This window comes from Budorcas taxicolor, chromosome 5, assembly GCF_023091745.1.
Source record: "Budorcas taxicolor isolate Tak-1 chromosome 5, Takin1.1, whole genome shotgun sequence".
NCBI classification, from domain to species: Eukaryota; Metazoa; Chordata; class Mammalia; order Artiodactyla; family Bovidae; genus Budorcas; species Budorcas taxicolor.
In genome coordinates, this window is record NC_068914.1 from 118,266,403 (window position 1) to 118,286,238 (window position 19,836).

Sequence of the window (19,836 nt, forward strand, 5' to 3'; positions counted from 1 at the left end):
AAATTCTTCAAGAGATGGGAATACCAGACCACCTGACCTGCCTCCTGAGAAATCTGTATGCAGGTCAGGAAAGAACGGTTAGAACTGGACATGGAACAACAGACTGGTTCCAAATAGGAAAAGGAGTACGTCAAGGCTGTATATCGTCACCCTGCTTATTGAACTTCTATGCAGAGTACATCATGAGAAACGCTGGGCTGGAGGAAGCACAAGCTGGAATCAAGATTGCTGGGAGAAATATTAATAACCTCAGGTATGCAGATGACACCACCCTTATGGCAGAAAGTGAAGAGGAACTAAAAAGCCTCTTGATGAAAGTGAAAGAGGAGAGTGAAAAAGTTGGCTTCAAGCTCAACATTCAGAAAACGAAGATCATGGCATGCGGTCCCATCACTTCATGGGAAATAGATGGGGAAACAGTGTCAGACAACCTTGGGGGGCTCCAAAATCACTGCAGGTGGTGACTGCAGCCATGAAATTAAAAGATGCTTACTCCTTGGAAGGAAAGTTATGATCGACCTAGATAGCTTATTCAAAAGCAAAGCCATTACTTTGCCGACTAAGGTCCGTCTAGTCAAGGCTATGGCTTTTCCAGTAGTCATGTATGGATGTGAGAGTTTGACTGAAAAGAAGGCTGAGTGCCGAAGAATTGGTGCTTTTGAACTGTGGTGTTGGAGAAGACTCTTGAGAGTCCCTTGGACTGCAAGGGGATCCAACCAATCCATGTGAAGGAGATCAGCCCTGGGATTTCTTTGGAAGGAATGATGCTAGAGCTGAAACTCCAGTACTTTGGCCACCTCATGCGAAGAGTTGACTCATTGGAAAAGACTCTGATGCTGGGAGGGACTGGAGGCAGGGGGAGTCGGGGACGACAGGGGATAAGATGGCTGGATGGCATCACTGACTTGATGGGCCTGAATCTGAGTGAACTCTGGGAGTTGGTGATGGACAGGGAAGCCTGGTGTGCTGCAATTCATGGGGTCGCAAAGAGTCGGACACGACTGAGGAACTGAACTGAACTGAACTAAACTGAATGGTCTAGTGGCTTTCCCTACTTTCTTCAATTTAAGTCTGAGTTTGGCAATAAGGAGTTCATGATCTGAGCCACAGTCAGTTCCTGGTCTTGTGTTTGCTGACAATATAGAGCCTCTCCATCTTTGGCTGCAAAGAATAAAATCAATCTGATTTCAGTGTTGACCGTCTGGTGACTTCCATGAGTAGAGTCTTCTCTTGTGTTGTTGGAAGAGGGTGTTTGCTATGACTAGTGCGTTCTCTTGGCAAAACTCTATTAGCCTTTGCCCTGCTTCATTCTATACTTCAAGGCCAAATTTGCCTGTTACTCCAGGTGTTTCTTGACTTCCTACTTTTGCATTCCAGTCCCCTATAATGAAAAGGACATCTTTTTTGGGTGTTAGTTCTAAAAAGTCTTGCAGGTCTTCATAGAACCATTCAACTTCAGCTTCTTCAGCCTTAATGGTTGGGGCATAGACTTGGATTACTGTGATACTGAATGGTTTGCCTTGGAAACAGAGATCATTTTGTTGTTTTTGAGACTGAATCCAAGTACTGCGTTTCGGACTCTTTTGTTGACTGTGATGGCTACTCCATTTCTTCTGAGGGATTCCTGCCCACAGTAGTAGATAAAATGGTCATCTGAGTTAAATTCACCCATTCCAGTCCATTTTAGTTCGCTGATTCCTAGAATGTCAACGTTCACTCTTGCTGTCTCCTGTTTGACTATTTCCAATTTGCCTTGATTCTTGGACCTGACATTCCAGGTTCCTATGCTCTTTACAGCATCAGACCTTGCTTCTTTCACCCGTCACATCCACAACTGGGTGTTGTTTTTGCTTTGGCTCCATCCCTTCATTCTTTCTGGCGTTATTTCTCCACTGATCTCCAGTAGCATTTTGGGCACCTACCGATCTGGGGAGTTCCTCTTTCAGTATCCTATCATACTGCACCACGGTGGCTGCATGGGAGCAGGAGGGCCGAGAGGAGCTACTCCAAGTTCAAGGTCAGGAGGCGCTGCCGTGAGGAGATACCCCTCGTCCAAGGTAAGGAGCAGCGGCGGTGCTTTGCTGAAGCAGCCGTGAAGAGATAGCCCACACCCAAGGTAAGAGAAACCCAAATAAGATAGTAGGTGTCGCCAGAGGGCATCAGAGGGCAGACATACTGAAACCATAATCACAGAAAATTAGTCAGTCTAATCACATGGACCACAGCCTTGTCTAACTCAATGAAACGAAGTCATGCTTAGTTTGGGGGCCACCCAAACTTGGGGTGGGTTGTGGTGGAGAGGTCTGATAGAATGTGGTCCACTGGAGAAGAGAATGGCAAACCACTTCAGTATTCTTGCCTTGAGAACCCCATGAGCAGTGTGAAAATATGAGGTGGAGGGACCCCTTATGGGGTCACGAAACATCCAGCTTCTCAAAGACGCAGCACAGTCCCTGCTTTACCTGCAGCACAGTAATTCCATACGTTTTCCCCGTCTGTCTGGATGAAAAGCTCTTTCCGACAGACAGTATTATCAGATTTCTGAGTGTATTCGCTTTGTAGGCATCCCCTGCCTTCCCAAAGATTAGCCTCTGCCAATAAACTGTGACCTGAGACCTAGATTGTCTATGCTCTATGCCATTTTGATTTGCAGAATTTTCATAGGAGCCCTGTACGTTCGGGTGGCAGGAAACACCTGCACTTCCTCATGTCTCCTGCCTCCAGCCAAGATATTATTACATGAGGAGAGGAAGAGAGAATTGTGGGAAAACGTGGGACTTATCTAAAATCTGATACATGCCTGACCCTTGATTCAGACATTCCAAAGCCTGGGACAGGCTTCTCCAAAGTCCTCCTGTTTCCCAGAAATACCCTTTCCAGGAAGTGGCTTATCAGAGACTAACAGAGAATGCCCCATATTGTAATCCAGGGCCAAGCGTGGCTGTGGGCCCAGCCCCCTCCAGCCTCCCGCTCTCTGTTCCCTAACTGCTGCTGGGGACTTTGGGGGAAGAGAGTGGAGTCATACCCTGACTGCCATGAAGGCTGGTTTGAAGACACAAGCAAGGGTGTGCTCCTTTTTGACTGCGTACTGGAGTGGGTTGCCTTGTCCTTCATCAGGGGATCTTCCTGACCCAGGGGTTGAACCCACATCTCTCATGTCTCCTGCATTCGCAGGCGAGTTCTTTACCACGAGCGCCACCTGGGAAGACCTTGACTGAGAAAGCGAAAAAGTGAAGTCGCTCAGTCGTGTCCAACTCTTTGCGATCCCATAGACTGTAGCCTACCAGGCTCCTCTGTCTATGAGATTTTCCAGGCAATAGTACTGGAGTGGACTGCCACTTCCTTCTCCATGACTGAGAAAAGTACCCATTAAATATGTCCTGCTTGAAAGAGAAGAAGGAGAAAAGGAGAAAGGGGAAGGAGGAGGAGGAAGAGGAAGAAAGAAAAAGCTTCTAATCAATCAATCAGCGAGTCCCAAAGAGATCTAAATGTAAGCCAGAAAGAACACACTACAAAGGCCCTAGAAAAAAAATGTTAATAATAAGATTGACTGAGGAAACCTTTCTAGTCAAGACACAAATCCCACAAGCCATAAAGGAAAGTCTGATTATTTGTCCTCTAAATATTAAAACATGCAAAGGACACCATAAACCAGGTCAGATTACAAGGAGAGACCAGCAGACACTGTTTGCAATACCTAGAGTCAACAGACTGGTTCCAAATAGGAAAAGGAGTACATCAAGGCTGTATATTGTCACCCTGCTTATTTAACTTCTATGCAGAGTACTTCATGAGAGAGCTGGGCTGAAGGAAGCACAAGCTGGAATCAAGATTGCTGGGAGAAATATCAATAACCTCAGATATGCAGATGACACCACCCTTATGGCAGAAAGTGAAGAGGAACTAAAAAGCCTCTTGATGAAAGTGAAAGAGGAGAATGAAAAAGTTGGCTTAAAGCTCAACATTCACAAAACGAAGATCATGGCATCTGGTCCTATCACTTCATGGGAAATAGATGGGGAAACAGTGTCAGATTTTATTTTGGGGAGCTCCAAAATCACTGCAGGTGGTGATTGCAGCCATGAAATTAAAAGATGCTTACTCCTTGGAAAGAAAGTTATGACCAACCTAGATAGCATATTCAAAAGCAGAGACATTACTTTGTCAACAAAGGTCAGTCTAGTCAAGGCTATGGTTTTTCCAGTGGTCATGTAAGGATGTGAGTTGGACTGTGAAGAAAGCTGAGTGCCGAAGAATTGATGCTTTTCAACTGTGGTGTTGGAGAAGACTCTTGGGAGTCCCTTGGGCTGCAAGGAGATCTAACCAGTCCATTCTAAAGGAGATCATTCCTGGGTGTTCTTTAGAAGGAATGATGCTAAAGCTGAAACTCCAGTACTTTGGCCACCTCATGTGAAGAGCTGACTCATTGGAAAAGACTCTGATGCTGGGAGGGATTGAGGGCAGGAGGAGAAGGCGATGACAGAGGATGAGATGGCTGGATGGCATCACCGACCCTATGGAGGTGAGTCTGGGTTGGTGATGGACAGGGAGATCTGGTGTGCTGTAATTCATGGGGTCGCAAAGTTCGGACACAACTAAGTGACTGAACTGAACTGAACTGAGAGTCAACAAGGTGAAAATTCACACGAGAGAGACTAAAATCCACAGAAAAAGACTGAAACCAGTTTTTAAAATTTAAGTAACGGGACTTCCCTGGTGGTTCAGTGGTTAAATCGCCTTGCAATGTAGGGCACACGGGTTTGCTCTCTGGTCAAGGAACTAAGATCCCACATGCTGCAGCAACTCACCCCATTTGTTTCAACTAGTACCTGACACACTCAAATTTTAAAAAAAAGTATATACATATATATATTAAAAATTTGAGTAAGAAACTGAAGATTATCCATTTTAAATATTGGTGTGTATACATGTCCATTCAAAACTCCCTATCTGTCCTTTCCCCTCATTCTTCACCCCTCCAACAAATAAAACATGCTTTTTGATGTGCATTTATCTTTTTAAATTATTATTATTATTTTTTACTTTACAATACTGTATTGGTTTACATGGAATTCAGCTCAACGTTATGTGGCTGTCTGGATAGGAGGGGAGTTTGTAGGAGAACAGATACATGTATGTGTATGGCCAAGTCCCTTTGCTGTCCACCTGAAACTATCACAGCAATGTTAATCAGCTATATGCTTATAAAAAATAAAAAGTTAAATAATAAGATTAAAAATAAAGAAAGAAACTGAAGAAACAATTCCAGGGGAGGTGACTTGCCCAGGGTCACACAGCTTTCCATGGCAGAGTGGAGGCCCACTCTGACTTTCTGAGATGGATATGTGAGAGGGGGAACATGGTTTTAGTAACCCAAAAGTTTCCAGCATTGTTTTTGCCTGTAAAACACATAGATCAAAGTGCATGTCCCTCCTATTATACTGATGTGTTCACAGCTTGACTTTGTCTTTAAATTATAAACCGGGATCATAATGTGGGCCTTGTGTAGCAAGCCCTGCGTCTCCCCACTTGCTCTCCTGTTCCTCTCCTCTCAGGCCTCAGTTTCCCCCGCAGGGACTGGCACTGAGCAAGCATCCAAGAGACAAGGTGAGGATAAATCTGGATTCCTTGTATCTCAAGAGGAACCCTTTCCTCCATCAGCTGCAGCGCAGCACATGCAGGCAGCCTCAAGGTGGCCAGGCCACAAAAGGAGAGGCTCTGACTCCTCTTTTCTCCTCCACCCCCTCCATTTCCTCCAGTTCCCCAAAGGGCTGAGCACCTGCAACATACCTCTTCCTTCTGGGGTGTCGGCTCTCGTCTCAGGAGCCCATCTTCCAAGCTGAGCCCACCTGAGCAGGTGTCGCCCTCCCTCTGTGCTGTCCAGGGGCCCAGGGGTGGGAGGAAGCTGCCAAGCACACCTGCCTCCACATGCAGGCTCTGCCCCTGCTTACCTGCTGCCTCGGCCATGACCTCACTTCTCTGAGCTTCCATTCCTTCTTCTGTCAACTAGTGACAATCATCCTTTTCTCAGGTGGTTGTGAGGATGGGGAGATGGGTGGGGATCCTACTTCCCTGATAACCCAGGAATCTTCTCTGGCTGAGTGTGAACAAGATCCAATTGTTCTCAGCGTTGCAGGTGTAGCCACAAGCTGTGTGTCTCTGCAATAAACCACACATCCTGTGGGTCCAGATAAACCCAGAGAACCGAAGAGGGAAATTGAACACACTCAATTCTGAGTCACTTGCATCAAATATTCTGCCCACCAGGCCCCACCCTGGGCTTTTCCCACCCTCCCACTGCTCCCCTTAGAGAAACAAGCCCAGTCTTGACATTCTAGGTCATTCTTGGCTCAGTTCATCCTGCTCTGTGCTCCTTGAAAAAAGACCTGCCACCAACACACTGTGAGGGCCTTGGCCTCAGCCCATAGGCTTCTTCCCAGCCCCCTCTGCCTTCTCTACCCACCCACACTCGCTAGCCTGCTTGCCCTATTCACCTTCATGCCACCAGCATGGGACCCAATCCCAGAAAATGCCACCTGCTCACTGCATACTGGTCATACTGCTGCTGCTGAGTGTCACGTCCATGCGGACTCCAGGCACTTACTTATAGAGGACCTTCTGCTAGGGTCACCTGCTGCAACCACCTGGAAGAGCATGTTCATGCAGCGAAGCCCAAATCTGACATCACCTCCTCTGAGAAGCCCTCTAGGACCTTCCCCTGTAGAGTCCACAGTCCCCTGCCTTGCTCCCATGGTACCTGGGTGAGGGGCCTCAGGCCACTCCTCTGACACTCTGTCCATGCCCCTCCCACCCCTTTTGACCAGATCCCTCTCGACTTAGCCCTGCTGGGAGGAACGGAACTAGTGTCTTTGGTCCCAGTGGCTTTTAGGAGGAGCCTGGCCTTGGTGGTCACTGCCATTAGGTGGACACAGCAGTTCATGGGGAGGGCTGAGAGCACACTGCCTCTTTCTCCCCTGGCTTATCTCCATCTGACAACTTGATATTTTCTCTCCAAATGGAGGACTTTTATCAGAAAACCAGTGTCCTGGCGACTCAGAGAAGTTTACAACGGAGAGCTGGCCCTGCCTCCGTTTGGTTCCTGAGCAAAGAGCCTCTGTGGGCGGGGCTGAGCGAGTGCCAGGTGCTGTGCCTGCACCGTCCACGCCTTTCCTGTTGAATCTCACGTCAGCTCTAGGAGTGCTGGCTCCGTTTTACAAAGAAATGGAGAAGAAAAGGTAACTCAGCCTGAGAGTCTTGCAACTCAACTGCTGTTGGACTTTTTCTTCTTTGCCCCCAAGCAGAAGAGGCCTCAATGGGCTTACGCCTGACCTTCCATTGGGTTGCTTCATCCTAAGAGATGTCCCTGGGCCATCATGGTCACCTCCCCCCAGGTTCTGAGGGACCGTCAGTGATGGGTGTTATTCCATGAGGATCACATACTGCAATTTGGTCTTACAATCACCCATAACAAAGGCCAGGAATTTGATCTGATTTTGCAGATAAGGCAGCTGTGGCCTGGGGAGAGGCGGGGGCTTTCTTCAAGCAACTCAGAAAACCACTGTTGTTGGGCAGAAGAATATCAGCAGCTCATGTCCTGCAAACATCCATCTATCCAAACACCACACTCTCACACTGTCTCCCCAGCCCTCAGGGCTCAGGCTAGAGGCACTGACACAGAGGGGTCAAGGCGCAAAGGTGCAGCTGCCCCTCCTGCTGTCCTGCATGAGCCTGCCCCTGACCCCACAGGAGCTGTCAGGACTTAAGGGCGCCTCCTCCCTGGAGCTCGGGGTCCTCTGGGGACAGCCGGCTCTGGGTGTCTCCCCTACAGGAGGCACACAGGGAGGAAAGGCGGCGGCCAGGGGTTTTCCTGGAGGTAAAATCTGAGCACAGTCACCCCTCCCTCCTGCTCACTTTCAACCTCTGGCAGAAACCCAGGAAGCAGGGGGCAGGGAAAGCCACGTGGCCTCCGTGGGGGACACCTGCCGGCATGAGGGCGCCCAGGCCCCGCTTCCTCAGTGCCCTCTGTTACAGGAGAGCTGGGGGTCCCGAGCAAGGTGTGGGCGTCCTGGGACTCACTTCCTAGCCAGGTAGCCGCTGCAGCAGGCCTGGAAGCTGGTGATGACGTCCGTGATCTTCAGGTCCCGCTCCTCCTCCAGGTGGGCCAGCGTGGTGGCCTGGAAGAAGACCTTGCTCTGGCCGATGCGGTACGGGTTGCTGCAGAGCTCCAGAGCTTCGATCCAGAGGATGAGAGCTGGCTGCTGACCATGGGGCCACCATGGAGCCCTGGAGCAAGGCCAAGGCAGGGGAGGGGCCTGGAGTGGGGGTTGGCCCTGATGATCCGTGGGCAGCCTCCTCCTGGTGCAGGGAGAGTGGGGTTAGGGGGGCGCCAAGAGGGGGCAGGTGGGGGCCAGCAAGGAGCAGGTAAAGAGTCAGACTTGCAGAGAAATGCAGAAACTCAGCCCTGAAGGACCTCACCTGTGGACGTCTCTGCCCACGTGCACTTCTCACACAGGCGGCAGTGGACCCGGGGGCTCAGGTAGCACTGCTTCAGGAGACTGGAGAGACGGAATTGCTTTTCTGTAAAGAGGCAGTTCAAAGTCAAGAGAGCCCTAACATAATTAGGAGCCAGAGGAGCAACCGCAGGGGACAAGTGCTGCCAGGCCAGATGCGGAAGCAGAGGGCGAGAGCCACACGAGGCTTGTGAACAGCACTGTGTCAGCAGGGGGTTCCCCATCAAGGAGGAGGCAAAGGGCAGCCTTGCTCATCAAGGAAAGGGAAACGGCTTATCCGAGATCTCAGAGATGTGAAGAGAAATAGAAGCCCAGGTCTGACTCTAAAGTTGGGATCCTCACCATCCTGATTTATGTCCAAGGGGAAGGGGGTGGGAGGCGGGCTGAACACCGAGGTCCAAGTTCTCCCTCCCCGTAAGGGCCTGCTTCCCTAGGATAGAGGTCATGGGGCACCCTGGGCCCTGGAGAGCCTGTGGAAGGACAGGAGGAGCGAAGGATATGATTCTATCAGAGAGCACTTGGCCATTTGCAATTCATTTACTTTTTTATCATGTGATTCTTCTGAGGAGGGGCAGAGTTATTATTTTATTATGTAGACAGGGAAACAGGCAAAGGCAGGGACGCGACTTGTTCCAGATAACACAGCAAGTCAGCGAAAGAAGTAAGGCTCAAAACTCATTTCAGACAAGCTCCTGACAAGCAGACTCTCCTGCAGGCAACAACCACACACTCTAGACCTGGTACAAAGTACAAAACACAGAAGTACAGAGTGCAAAACCGCCACGTGAGGACTCAGGAGAAGGAGAAGAACAGGAAGATTTTGAGGAGAGCCAAAGACAGATTGAATGATGGGCAAAGGACGAGATAGTCATTTTTTGTGGATTTCCCTTGAACGCCGCTGCAGTTCTTGGACAGATAGAAGTGACTGAAATTCTGATAAGTCTGCTACCCTTCTGGCCTGAAAAAAACCCCAAGGAGTTGCCAGTATTGGCAATTTTCTGCCAAAAAGCCCAGAATTGCCAGCAATCCTCAGTCTTCCCCAGCATCAGGCTCTTTTCCAGTGACTCGTCTCTTCACATCAGGTGGCCAAAATATTCTTGCCACAAGAACCCCATGAACATGAACAGTACGAACCGTATGAAAAGGTGGTGCACTTACTGTCGTGTGTGGGGTGCTTGGACCCAGAACAGGGTGAGGAGACTCATTTTGTTGGTCTGAGAAGAGGGCCCGTGTGCATCCAGGAAGCACTCAATCTGGAGCCTCTTGATCTGAGACTTTCCCGCAGGGTTCAGGTCCTTATTACCCGTTCATCCTTCTCATCCTTCAGCCTGATCTATTGGTCCAAGAAAACAGTCTCCCAACCCAAGCTCTTCTGTGTCCTGGGATTTTGACTCTGAGACTCTAGGTGCCTGGACCTAAGCCCCCTGCTGGCAGGGGCCTCAGGGGACAGACCGTGAGCTCCTGCAGGGGGCCCAGTCCTGCTTCCAGTCCTTCCTGAACTATGCAGATTTGGGGTCTTCTTTCCTGTCTCTGACCTGCCCTGGTTCCCCCAGTGGGCCCTCTTCCGTGCTCACTTAGCCAGACTCAGTTTCTGTTGCTCAGAACCACAGGGATCTCACCTGAGACAGGGGTCACCATGGGATGGGAGCCTGTTAGGTGCTCACATGCTCCACATGGAAACACAGAGAGTTGGTGCCCCGTGGAGCAGACCCGTGGGGGTGAGAGCAACACCCAGATGCCCCCCTTTCCTTCCTGGAGAGGAGGAGTCTGAGGCCATTCCATGAAGGCTCCTCAGAAGGTCCTGGCAGGTGCAATCCAGATGGGTGACCGGGTCAGAGCATGGTCTTGGATGGGCCTTCCCTCCTTCCTGCCCACTTTCCCCAGCCCCTCAGTCCTGCCTCCGGGGATGGAGGGAGCCTGGCGTCCACCTCTGCCTTCGAGGGACCTGAGGCTCTGGCAGAATACTTTGGGCTGCCTGTTTTATTGAATGCAAGTCCATGTTCCCAACACACAATGAGGCCGAACAATAGCAAAATGTTGGAGTTTGGACCGAAGAAGGTTCATTGCAGGGCCATGCGAAGAGACGGGTGGCTCATGCCTTAAAAACCCCAAGCTTCCTGAAGCTCTCAGCAAAGCCCTTTAATGAGAAAGGTAAGCGAGGGGCCTGGTTAGTTGTTGCAACCTTCTTGGTGTCAGAGCCTTTTTTCTTGAGGTCAGGTCATTATATCCCTGTGAACCTCCAGCAAAACAAATTATTCTCTTTATGATAAGAAAGAGCAAGGTCCCAAAGCTCAGCCTTCACCCTCTGAGGTCCAGACTCTGGCCAAGAGGAGAGGGGAAGCTCCTGCAGGAGTTCTGGTGAAACGTGGAGGCAGCCTGGGTGAGGTGTGTGCTCTCTCTCTGCCCCTCTGTTTACGGCTGACCCTCTCTCACACCTGCACACAAGCCCTCTGCTCTCAGTCACCGTTGGGTGCCCCGTGTCCATCCTGGTCCCCAGGCCTGGAGGAGGAGTATCCCCGTGCTCAGCCCAAGTCAGATGACACGGGCGCCCCTGGGCATCCCATGGGGCCTGAGGGCTCCAGGGTCTGAGGGAAATGACTGGATGGGAGCCCAGCGGGAAGGCAAGAGGAGCCATGGAGGACGTGCTCCCTGAGATCCTGGGCGACAGGCTCACAGGGAAGGAGGTCAGACATCTGGAGCCCAGGTGAGCCCCTCAGTCAATGCAAGGAAGCCTCAGTGAATCAGCTCATATTTATTCAACCAGAGTCAGGAGAACAAAAGGTGGGGAGAGACAAAGGAACCTGAAGTGTCTTGTCCGGCTCCACTCACAGCTGAAGAAGAAACCGAGGGTCTGAGAGGCTTCCTCTTCACCCCAGGCCGGTTGATCTTGATGCACCACAAAGTTCTGTTGTTGCCTTCTGGTGTCATTTTTTCTTTCTTTTCTAATTTTTTTTTTTTAATCAACCTCTGTCTCACACAGCATTTGGAATTTCATAGGAACTTCATTAGTCACTCAGTGTATCCTGGTCCCAAACATCACCTGCATCTCGAAAATGTTCCACCCACTGAGTAGTCATCGCTACCACCACCACCACCACCACCACCATCATCAAGAAGTCAGTGCCCAATTAAGATAAACCTGCTGGGATGAAAGGTGGGTTGATGCTGGAGAAGGAGGGCTGGAGACCACCACCAGGGGAGACTCTACCTGCTGGGACAGCAAACCCTGGGGAGGGCGATAGAGGAGCCCGGGCTACTTCTGGATCCCAGCTATCATTCCTCTCTGACTTTCTCCCATTTTAAAGCCTTTCATATTCCTGGCCTCTCGTGGCTAGTTCCCCTGCCTCTCTACTCTGGCCCCAGTGTGTTCTTTAGTCCAAAATAAGTGGTTTCTCCTTTCCCCTCACTCTCTAGTCCCCCTCCCCACTTAGTCCAGGCCCCAGGCTCCTTCCTTCTCTCTCCCCTCTTCCACCTGCATGCATTCCTCCCCTGCTGTGCTCAGCTGCAGAAATGCCAGATTCCTAACACCCAGCTCCATCCGTGCTGTCTCCCCTCCTTTTCCCTCTAACAAGGTGCTCTCAACCTTGGTCTCACGTGTGTCCCTGGTTCCTGCACTGCTCTGGGGGTGCGGGAGTCGGGCCTTCCTTCAGCCTCTCATAGGTCTGTATGGCCTCCTTCAACTCCTCCTCCAGCTCCCTGGCCGGCTGCCTCAGCTTCTCAGCCAACTCTGCCTTTGCCCTCTCATGTAAGTGCACTGACTCTTACCAGGAAGCCCACATCCACTAGAAGGGAGATTCCTGCAAAGCCTGATTCAGGCCTTTTTGGTCATTGCGAGAGCCGTGCCTTTGAAAGCTTTGTTCACCTCCTTGCTGGTTTGGACAGAGACTTGCCCAGTGCTCATGAAATGTTAGCATGGGCTGCTAACAGAGTTGTCTTTCACCAGCTTCGCAGCATGGATATGTTTCCTAACCCCTTGCATGGATTTGTAGACTTTTGCTGTAGGAAAAGCCATCCCAAGTGCACACAGACATCGAGCTCCCACAGACACCTTTTCTTTGACGCTAGTTGACAACAGGCCACTGGCTTCCGTTTCTGCTGATGACCTGCTAAAGTGTTCCACGATGCTGGAGGACACAGTGGGCACAGCAGCTGCTGCTCCCAGCCCTAACCCAGTGGTCAAGAGCGCCACACTGGCCCCTGCTGTCACGGGTGCCAGAGCCAGGCCAAGGGTGCTCAGAACACCAGACACAGTGCCGGTGGAGTTGGCCACCACCTGAAGACGGTCCAGTCCCTGTGTGACTTGTCAGCCCTGTCTGCAAGTGCACAGAGCTTTCTTATGCTCTCTTCCAGCTCCTGTTCCACCTGAGGAAACTCCTTTAAAAACCTCTGCCTGTCTAGCAGGTCCTGTTGGAATCTCTCTTGGTCTTCCATAGCCACGTCTGTCTTCAACTCATTCAGAAATTTACATAATGCCTCCACTTCTTCCCTGTAACAAGGAACATCAAGGGATTAAGAAAGACACTTTGCTTGTCTGTAAAATAAGCTCAATGGATCTATTCTACATAAACCACAGAGATTTTATTATAAATCACAAGGGAAAAATTTTACAAATGTAAGTTATTTTCAACATTAAACATATGTTTGTACCTCATGGATACTCCATTATTCAATCATGAAATAAACAAGCAAAAGCCATTTTAAGATAGTCTTAAGAGAGGTATTTGATGAAGATGCCTCAGAGGCAGGTCAATACAATCACTTCCAAAGGACTGATAGGGTGGAAAGTCCATAGAGAAACCAACAGAAGTGAGATTGGGGGAGAAAACCTTCATTTAAGGGCCTGAGTGTGTAGTGAGGAGTCAACCTGCTCTTTGCCCTTGGCTGCTGGGAAGTGGTCCCTAAGTTCCCGGAATATTATGGCTGATAGGAGTCTCCTTGTCTGCCTGGGTCTTTGGCCACTGGACAGTCTGACAAAGTGACATATGATGGTGGCTTTGGGTCATGTAATATCTGCACTGAGCTCCAGAGGATTTGGACACTAGGGCATTTAGTCTGACCACTGGGAGTACTCAGAGACAACAGGCCAGGGTATTAATAATTAGTTTTTAATTTTTTAGCTTGGAAATGATCACCGTTCAGTTCAGTTCAGTCACTCAGTCGTGTCTGACTCTTTGCAACCCCATGAATCGCAGCATGCCAGGCCTCCCTGTCCATCACCAACTCCCGGAGTTCACTCAGACTCACTTGCACCGAGTCCATGATGCCATCCAGCCATCTCATCCTTGGTCGTCCTCTTCTCTGCCTGCCCCCAATCCCTCCCGGCATCAGAGTCTTTTCCAGTGAGTCAACTTTTCTCATGAGGTGGCCAAAGTACTGGAGTTTCAGCTTTAGCATCATTCCTTCCAAAGAAATCCCAGGGCTGATCTCCTTCAGAATGGACTGGTTGGATCTCCTTGCAGTCCAAGGGACTCTCAAGAGTCTTCTCCAACACCACAGTTCAAAAGCATCAATTCTTCAGTGCTCAGCCTTCTTCACAGTCCAACTCTCACATCCATACATGACTACTGGAAAAACCATAGCCTTGACTAGACGGAACATTATTGGCAAAGTAATGTCTCTGCTTTTGAATATGCTATCTAGGTTGCTCATAACTTTTTTTCCAAGGAGTAAGCATCTTTTAATTTCATGGCTGCAGTCACCATCTGCAGTGATTTTGGAGCCCCCCAAAACAAAGTCAGTCACTGTTTCCACTGTTTCTCCATCTATTTCCCATGAAGTGATGGGACCGGATGCCATGATCTTCATTTTGTGAATGTTGAGCTTTAAGCCAACTTTTTCACTCTCCTCTTTTACTTTCATCAAGAGACTTTTTAGTTCCTCTTCACTATCTGCCATAAGGGTGGTGGCATCTGCATATCTGAGGTTATTGATATTTCTCCCGGCAATCTTGATTCCAGCTTGTGTTTCTTCCATTCCAGCGTTTCTCACAATGTACTCTGCATAGAAGTTAAATAAGCAGGGTGACAATATACAGCCTTGATGTACTCCTTTTCCTATTTGGAACCAGTCTGTTGTTCCATGTCCAGTTCTAACTGTTGCTTCCTGACCTACATACAGATTTCTCAAGAGGCAGATCAGGTGGTCTGGTATTCCCATCTCTTTCAGAATTTTCCACAGTTTCTTGTGATCCACACAGTCAAAGGCTTTGGCATAGTCAATAATGCAGAAACAGGTGTTTTTCTGAAACTCTCTTGCTTTTTCCATGATCCAGTGGATGTTGGCAATTTGATCTCTGGTTCCTCTGCCTTTTCTAAAACCAGCTTGAACATCTGGAAGTTCATGGTTCATGTACTGCTGAAGCTGGCTTGAAGAATTTTGAGCATTCCTTTACTAGCATGTGAGATGAGTGCAATTGTGCAGTAGTTTGAGCATTCTTTGACATTGCCTTATCGGGATTGGAATGAAAACTGACCTTTTCCAGTCCTGTGGCCACTGCTGAGTTTTCCAAATTTGCTGGCATATTGGGTGTAGCACTTTCACAGCATCATCTTTCAGAATTTGAAATAGCTCAGCTGGAATTCCATCACCTCCACTAGCTTTGTTCATAGTGATGCTTTCTAAGGCCCACTTGACTTCACATTCCAGGATGTCTGGCTCTAGATGAGTGATCACACCATCCTGATTATCCAGGTCATGAAGATCCTTTTTGTACAGTTCTTCTGTGTATTCTTCCCATCTCTTGTTAATATCTTCTGCTTCTGTTAGGTCCATACCTTTTTTGTCCTTTATCGAGCCCATCTTTGCATGAAATATTCCCTTGGTATCTCTAATTTTCTTGAAGAGATCACAGTAATAGACAATAAAGCATCACGATAATAAATAAAAGATTGAAGCCTGGTCCTATTCTCATTCAACATCACAAAAGGGTTTTTGTTGTCATGCATTTAAAATTCTTTAACACCGAATTAACTTACTGGCAACTGACAAAAATGAAAGACTATGACAATACGAAGAGAGACACAAATTGGCACTGCAGACACTGCACAAAGAAGCAAAATACATCGACACAAACCCAGAGCTTTCTAGAAATCTCATCCTGTGACAACGCCCCAATTTATTTGATGTTATATTTCAGGCAAAATGAACATTTTTAAAAAACGTCACAATTTGTTTTTAAACAGGGTGAGCACCCCTGGGGCAGTGCTCTCTGTGTCCTGCCACACGCTGAACCCAGGGCAGTAACTTGTCCTGAGGACAATGGAAGCTTCATGTGTGAAACCTGCCCAGACTCTGTCCTGGAGCTGAAGGGAACCTGAATTCCGCTCTGCAATAAACTGTAGCTGGAATCCTGACATCCTTCATTGCCTAGCATCCCTGACCTCTCAGGGGTCACCAGCGTAACTCACACCTTACCTGGCAACACCTTAACATACCTGTACCCTATGGCCCTGTGCAACTTTATGGAGCCTCTAAAGATTCAAGAGTCTTGAGGAAACATCTATCTGAATTGCTGAGCCTGAAGAGACCAGCACTTGCAAGGCTGGTGCAGGAAGTATTTTCCTCTTTGTTGCAGATGCGTGAGGTCCTCAGAATCCCTCAAATGACACACAATCACAGCCACTCACTGTGACCCTGGAGGGCACACTGAACCACACGGCCTTCCCACTGTCAGGGCAGCTCCATACAGACTAGAAGAGGGTCCCAGATGGAGGGAGAAGCCAGGTCCCAGGCAGGGTTGGAGGACACAGTCACCCAGGGCCCTCTAGCCCAGCATGAGGGGATCCCACTGGGAAGAAAGAAATGTCCCGCCTCCCACTCCCGGGACCTCTGCTAGCATCACAGCCCCTTCAAGTCTGTGTCCTCGGGGCCCACTCTCTGCACTCTAGTCCTGACCCTGCTGCCCAAGCCTGCCTACTAGTCCTCCAACCTGGACCCTCTGCTCCACCCTGGCCCCTGTGTCTGACCCTGGTGCAGGCCTCCCTGGGCCTTTGGACGAGATGATTGCACTTGGTTTCCCATCTCTGACCCTGCAGTTCACTCTGAGGCCATCACCATGATCCATCAGACTGAATTGCTATTCTCACTGGACACAGGACAGATCTGAGATTCAAAGTCTTAAGCCCACAGGCCCAGAGTTGGGCAGGGCTAGATCCAGGATCCCACCAGCTCCTCCAGTTCCTCTCTAGCCTCTCTGCCTTATGGGCCAGCAGGACCCTGCAGGATTGGTCCAGCTCCTAACATGGGGAATAAAAAGACTGTAGGCAGGCCCAGGACACAAATGGTGGTGTCAGGATTCTCTAATTTGTCCCAAGGGAAAGTCTGCTTGGTTTCCTCACCAGAAAGAAGACCCTTGACCCCTGTCTCTTCCCAACAAGTTTTTTAAATGTTAATATTGACTGAGTGCTTACTCTGTGTCCGTCATCATGGGAAGCACTTTACATGCGTGAGCTCAGTGTCCTCACAATAAAAATGAAAAGATGAAGAAACTAAAGCTGAGAGCAGTTCAGTAACTTGTCCAAGGTCACATAACCTGCCCTTCCTTGCAGGTTTCATCTCTTCTCAACCCACAGTCATTCACTGTCAGCAATTGACATGGAGGAAACATTCCTGATGAGATCTTGAGAAGGAACACTCTTGACCCTCACAATAGGGTCCTGCCTGGAGGAGGCATTCCTGCCAGGAGGAAGCTAGCCTGGTGCTGGGGGACATGGGTGACCTTCCTGGTGCACCTGTGCAGGTTACCTGGACAAACTGGCCTCAGCCTCAATTCTCTCCAGGAATTCATTCAGCAGGAGTAGCAGTTCGTCTCTGCTCAGTGTGTCCCAGAGACATTCAACGACCTCTTCAAAAAAGATCTCAATATCTAGATGAAAGAAAAGGGAGTAAGATTAGAAGAATTTGTGGTGGGACATAAACGTTATTGAGTATAAAGTAGTTAAAATTTATCTTGCTTAGCAGCAGTCACCTGGGGTGCTCTTGGTGAAGTCACCTAGGATTATGGATGGACTGTCCCACCACACCCCCCAAAATGTGTGGAAGAGTTAACCCCCTGGTGACCTTACTGAAGATAGGGCTTGTAAGGAGGTTAGGTGAAATGAGGTCCTAGGTGGGATTCCCAGGTAAATTGAGATCATAGGTGGGATTCCCAGGGAGTTCTAGTGGTAAAGAACTTGCCCGCCAACGCGGGAGATGTAAGAGAGGCGGGTTTGATCCCTGAGTCAGGAAGATCCTTTGAAGGAGGGCATGGCAAGCCACTGCAATATTCTTGTTTGGAGAACCCCATGGATAGAGGAGGCTGGCAGCTGCATTCCATGCAATCTGCAAAGAGTTGGACATGACTGAGCAACTGAACATATACAGACAAAGAGAAGAAAGAGCAAGTGTGATTTGTTAGTTACCACTTCCAGAATAGACTGGCAGCACCCTATAAATGAATGCTTTCGTGTTTGGACAATGAAACAATTGAATACTCACGTTAAATGGGATAAAGAATGTAATGACTACAAATAGCCTCAGATCACTACAGGGTAAGATTACTCCCCAATGAGTTATCAAAATTGCTGTGTGATTTCAGAGATCTGGAGGTTAGAGAATTGTAGGTAAAATATTGGTGGCCAGGCTATATATGTGTGTGTGGGCTGGGACTTGATATCAAATGTGTTTCATGGTAAATCCACACAAAGAGGTATTATCCTTATTTCACAGAAGAGGCAAGTGAAACTCAGACAGGAGAATGGACAGCCCAAGGCCAAAAAGCCGAAAGCTCTGAGGTTGAATCCAAGGTTAAGTGTCAGACATTTCTTGGACAAGACTTTGAATCCTCCTTATATTTAAAACTCCTGTGATTTGTTCGTTCTGCTCTATAGCACACAATGGGGATTCTTTGCAACTCACTTTTGGTGGTGAGCATGCAGTAGCGTGTATAGAAGTAGAAATACAATGTGGTGCACACGAAACTTAGAAAACATTACAAACTCATGTCACCTAATTTCAAAAAAGACTTTAGGACCACTTGCCATTGAGTAAAACTACCATGTGAGAGGATTCCTGCTTCTGACCACAGACTCTAGGATGGGCAGGGAGGGGATCAACCAGGTGGAGGAGGGGTGGAGCCAGATGTGATCCTCATCACCCCTCCCCTCCAGGTGGGAGGCGGCAAAGGCCAGACTGGGGTTCAGTGCAGGGTCCACTGACCCTTGCAGAGCGGCTGGGCTGATGGCCAGGAAGAGCCGGAGGAAACAGCTTCTGTGGTGATGCCCCAGGGTCTGGGAGCGGGAGGAGGCTTGGGCCAAGGGAGAGAGCAGGAGATGCTCCAGTGATGCTGGAGGACCTCCTCTCCAGGCCTGCCTGGCCTTGGGGACTCCCATCTGTGGTCTGTGCTCCGCGTGCGCTCTCCCGGCCTCCGTCCTGAGTCACTTGCTGGGGGTGGGAGAGGCGGGAAGTCAGTGCCCTGGTCGTGGCTCCCTGAGGAGAGGGCCGGGAAGGAGGCTGCGGGCAGGCCCCAGGGTGAGGGAATCTCCCGGTCTCCCTTGGAAGCTCAAGGATGCCTATCCATCCTCTTCATGGTTCTTGATTCATCTGTAGATTAACTCAGCCTGGAAATACCACCCTCACTTCTGGGTCACACATAGGAACCTTCCAGAGAAGAGACAGCTGACTACCTGAGCAGGGTCCAAAGCTTTCTGAGCTCATGGTGGCAGCAGGGGCTCTCAGCAATCTCCCTTCAGCTCCTTGTCTGCATCAGGCTGAAGGGGGTGTGACCTCACCCTTGGGGAGAGAAAAGAGACTGTGAGCTCCACTGTGAGGGAGCAGTGGCTGCAGGGAGCAGCGAGGGACAAGTTCTCTGGTGGGTTCCCCCGGGACGGCCACCACTGCCTCCAGGAACTAGCCCAGTGTGGCTCTCTGTCTCCTGGGCTCTGCTGGTTGTTAGTTAAGAAAAGTCATTCACCTCCTACAGCTCCTTCCAAGCCAAGTCAGAGTCCTGCTCTCCTGCTGGGGCACAAGGAGAAGGTATCAGACAGGAGACAGCCATCTGCGAAGCTATAGGAACAATAACACCAGAGACTAGAACAGATAGGAGGTGATACTCTGGAATGAAGTGAGGTTGGGACACCTGTGTTTTTGAATTGGTAATAACTAATATTAGTGATAACGTTGATCCAGTGTCCTTGACATGCAGGTGCCTGAAACTCACTCAGACTTAGCTGAGACAAATTGTCACGCTGGTACATGAGTCTGGACTAGAACCTGAGTCTTTCTGATCCAAATCACATGTGTGTGATGACTATGCTCTACTCCCTATAATATACAAAATATTTATTTGTGG

General features: G+C 49.3%; 1 protein-coding gene across 1 annotated transcript; it reads right to left on the reverse strand.

The window, feature by feature from the left end:
• Positions 1-7,752: 7,752 nt before the first annotated feature.
• On the reverse strand, positions 7,753-19,202 carry LOC128048200 (apolipoprotein L3-like). Its single transcript, XM_052640602.1, is given in 8 exon segments — positions 7,753-7,822; positions 8,077-8,230; positions 8,476-8,577; positions 11,719-11,736; positions 12,540-12,788; positions 12,791-12,996; positions 17,253-17,373; positions 19,172-19,202. Coding segments are annotated over 8 exon segments (951 nt in total).
• Between the last annotated feature and the right edge of the window lie 634 nt (positions 19,203-19,836).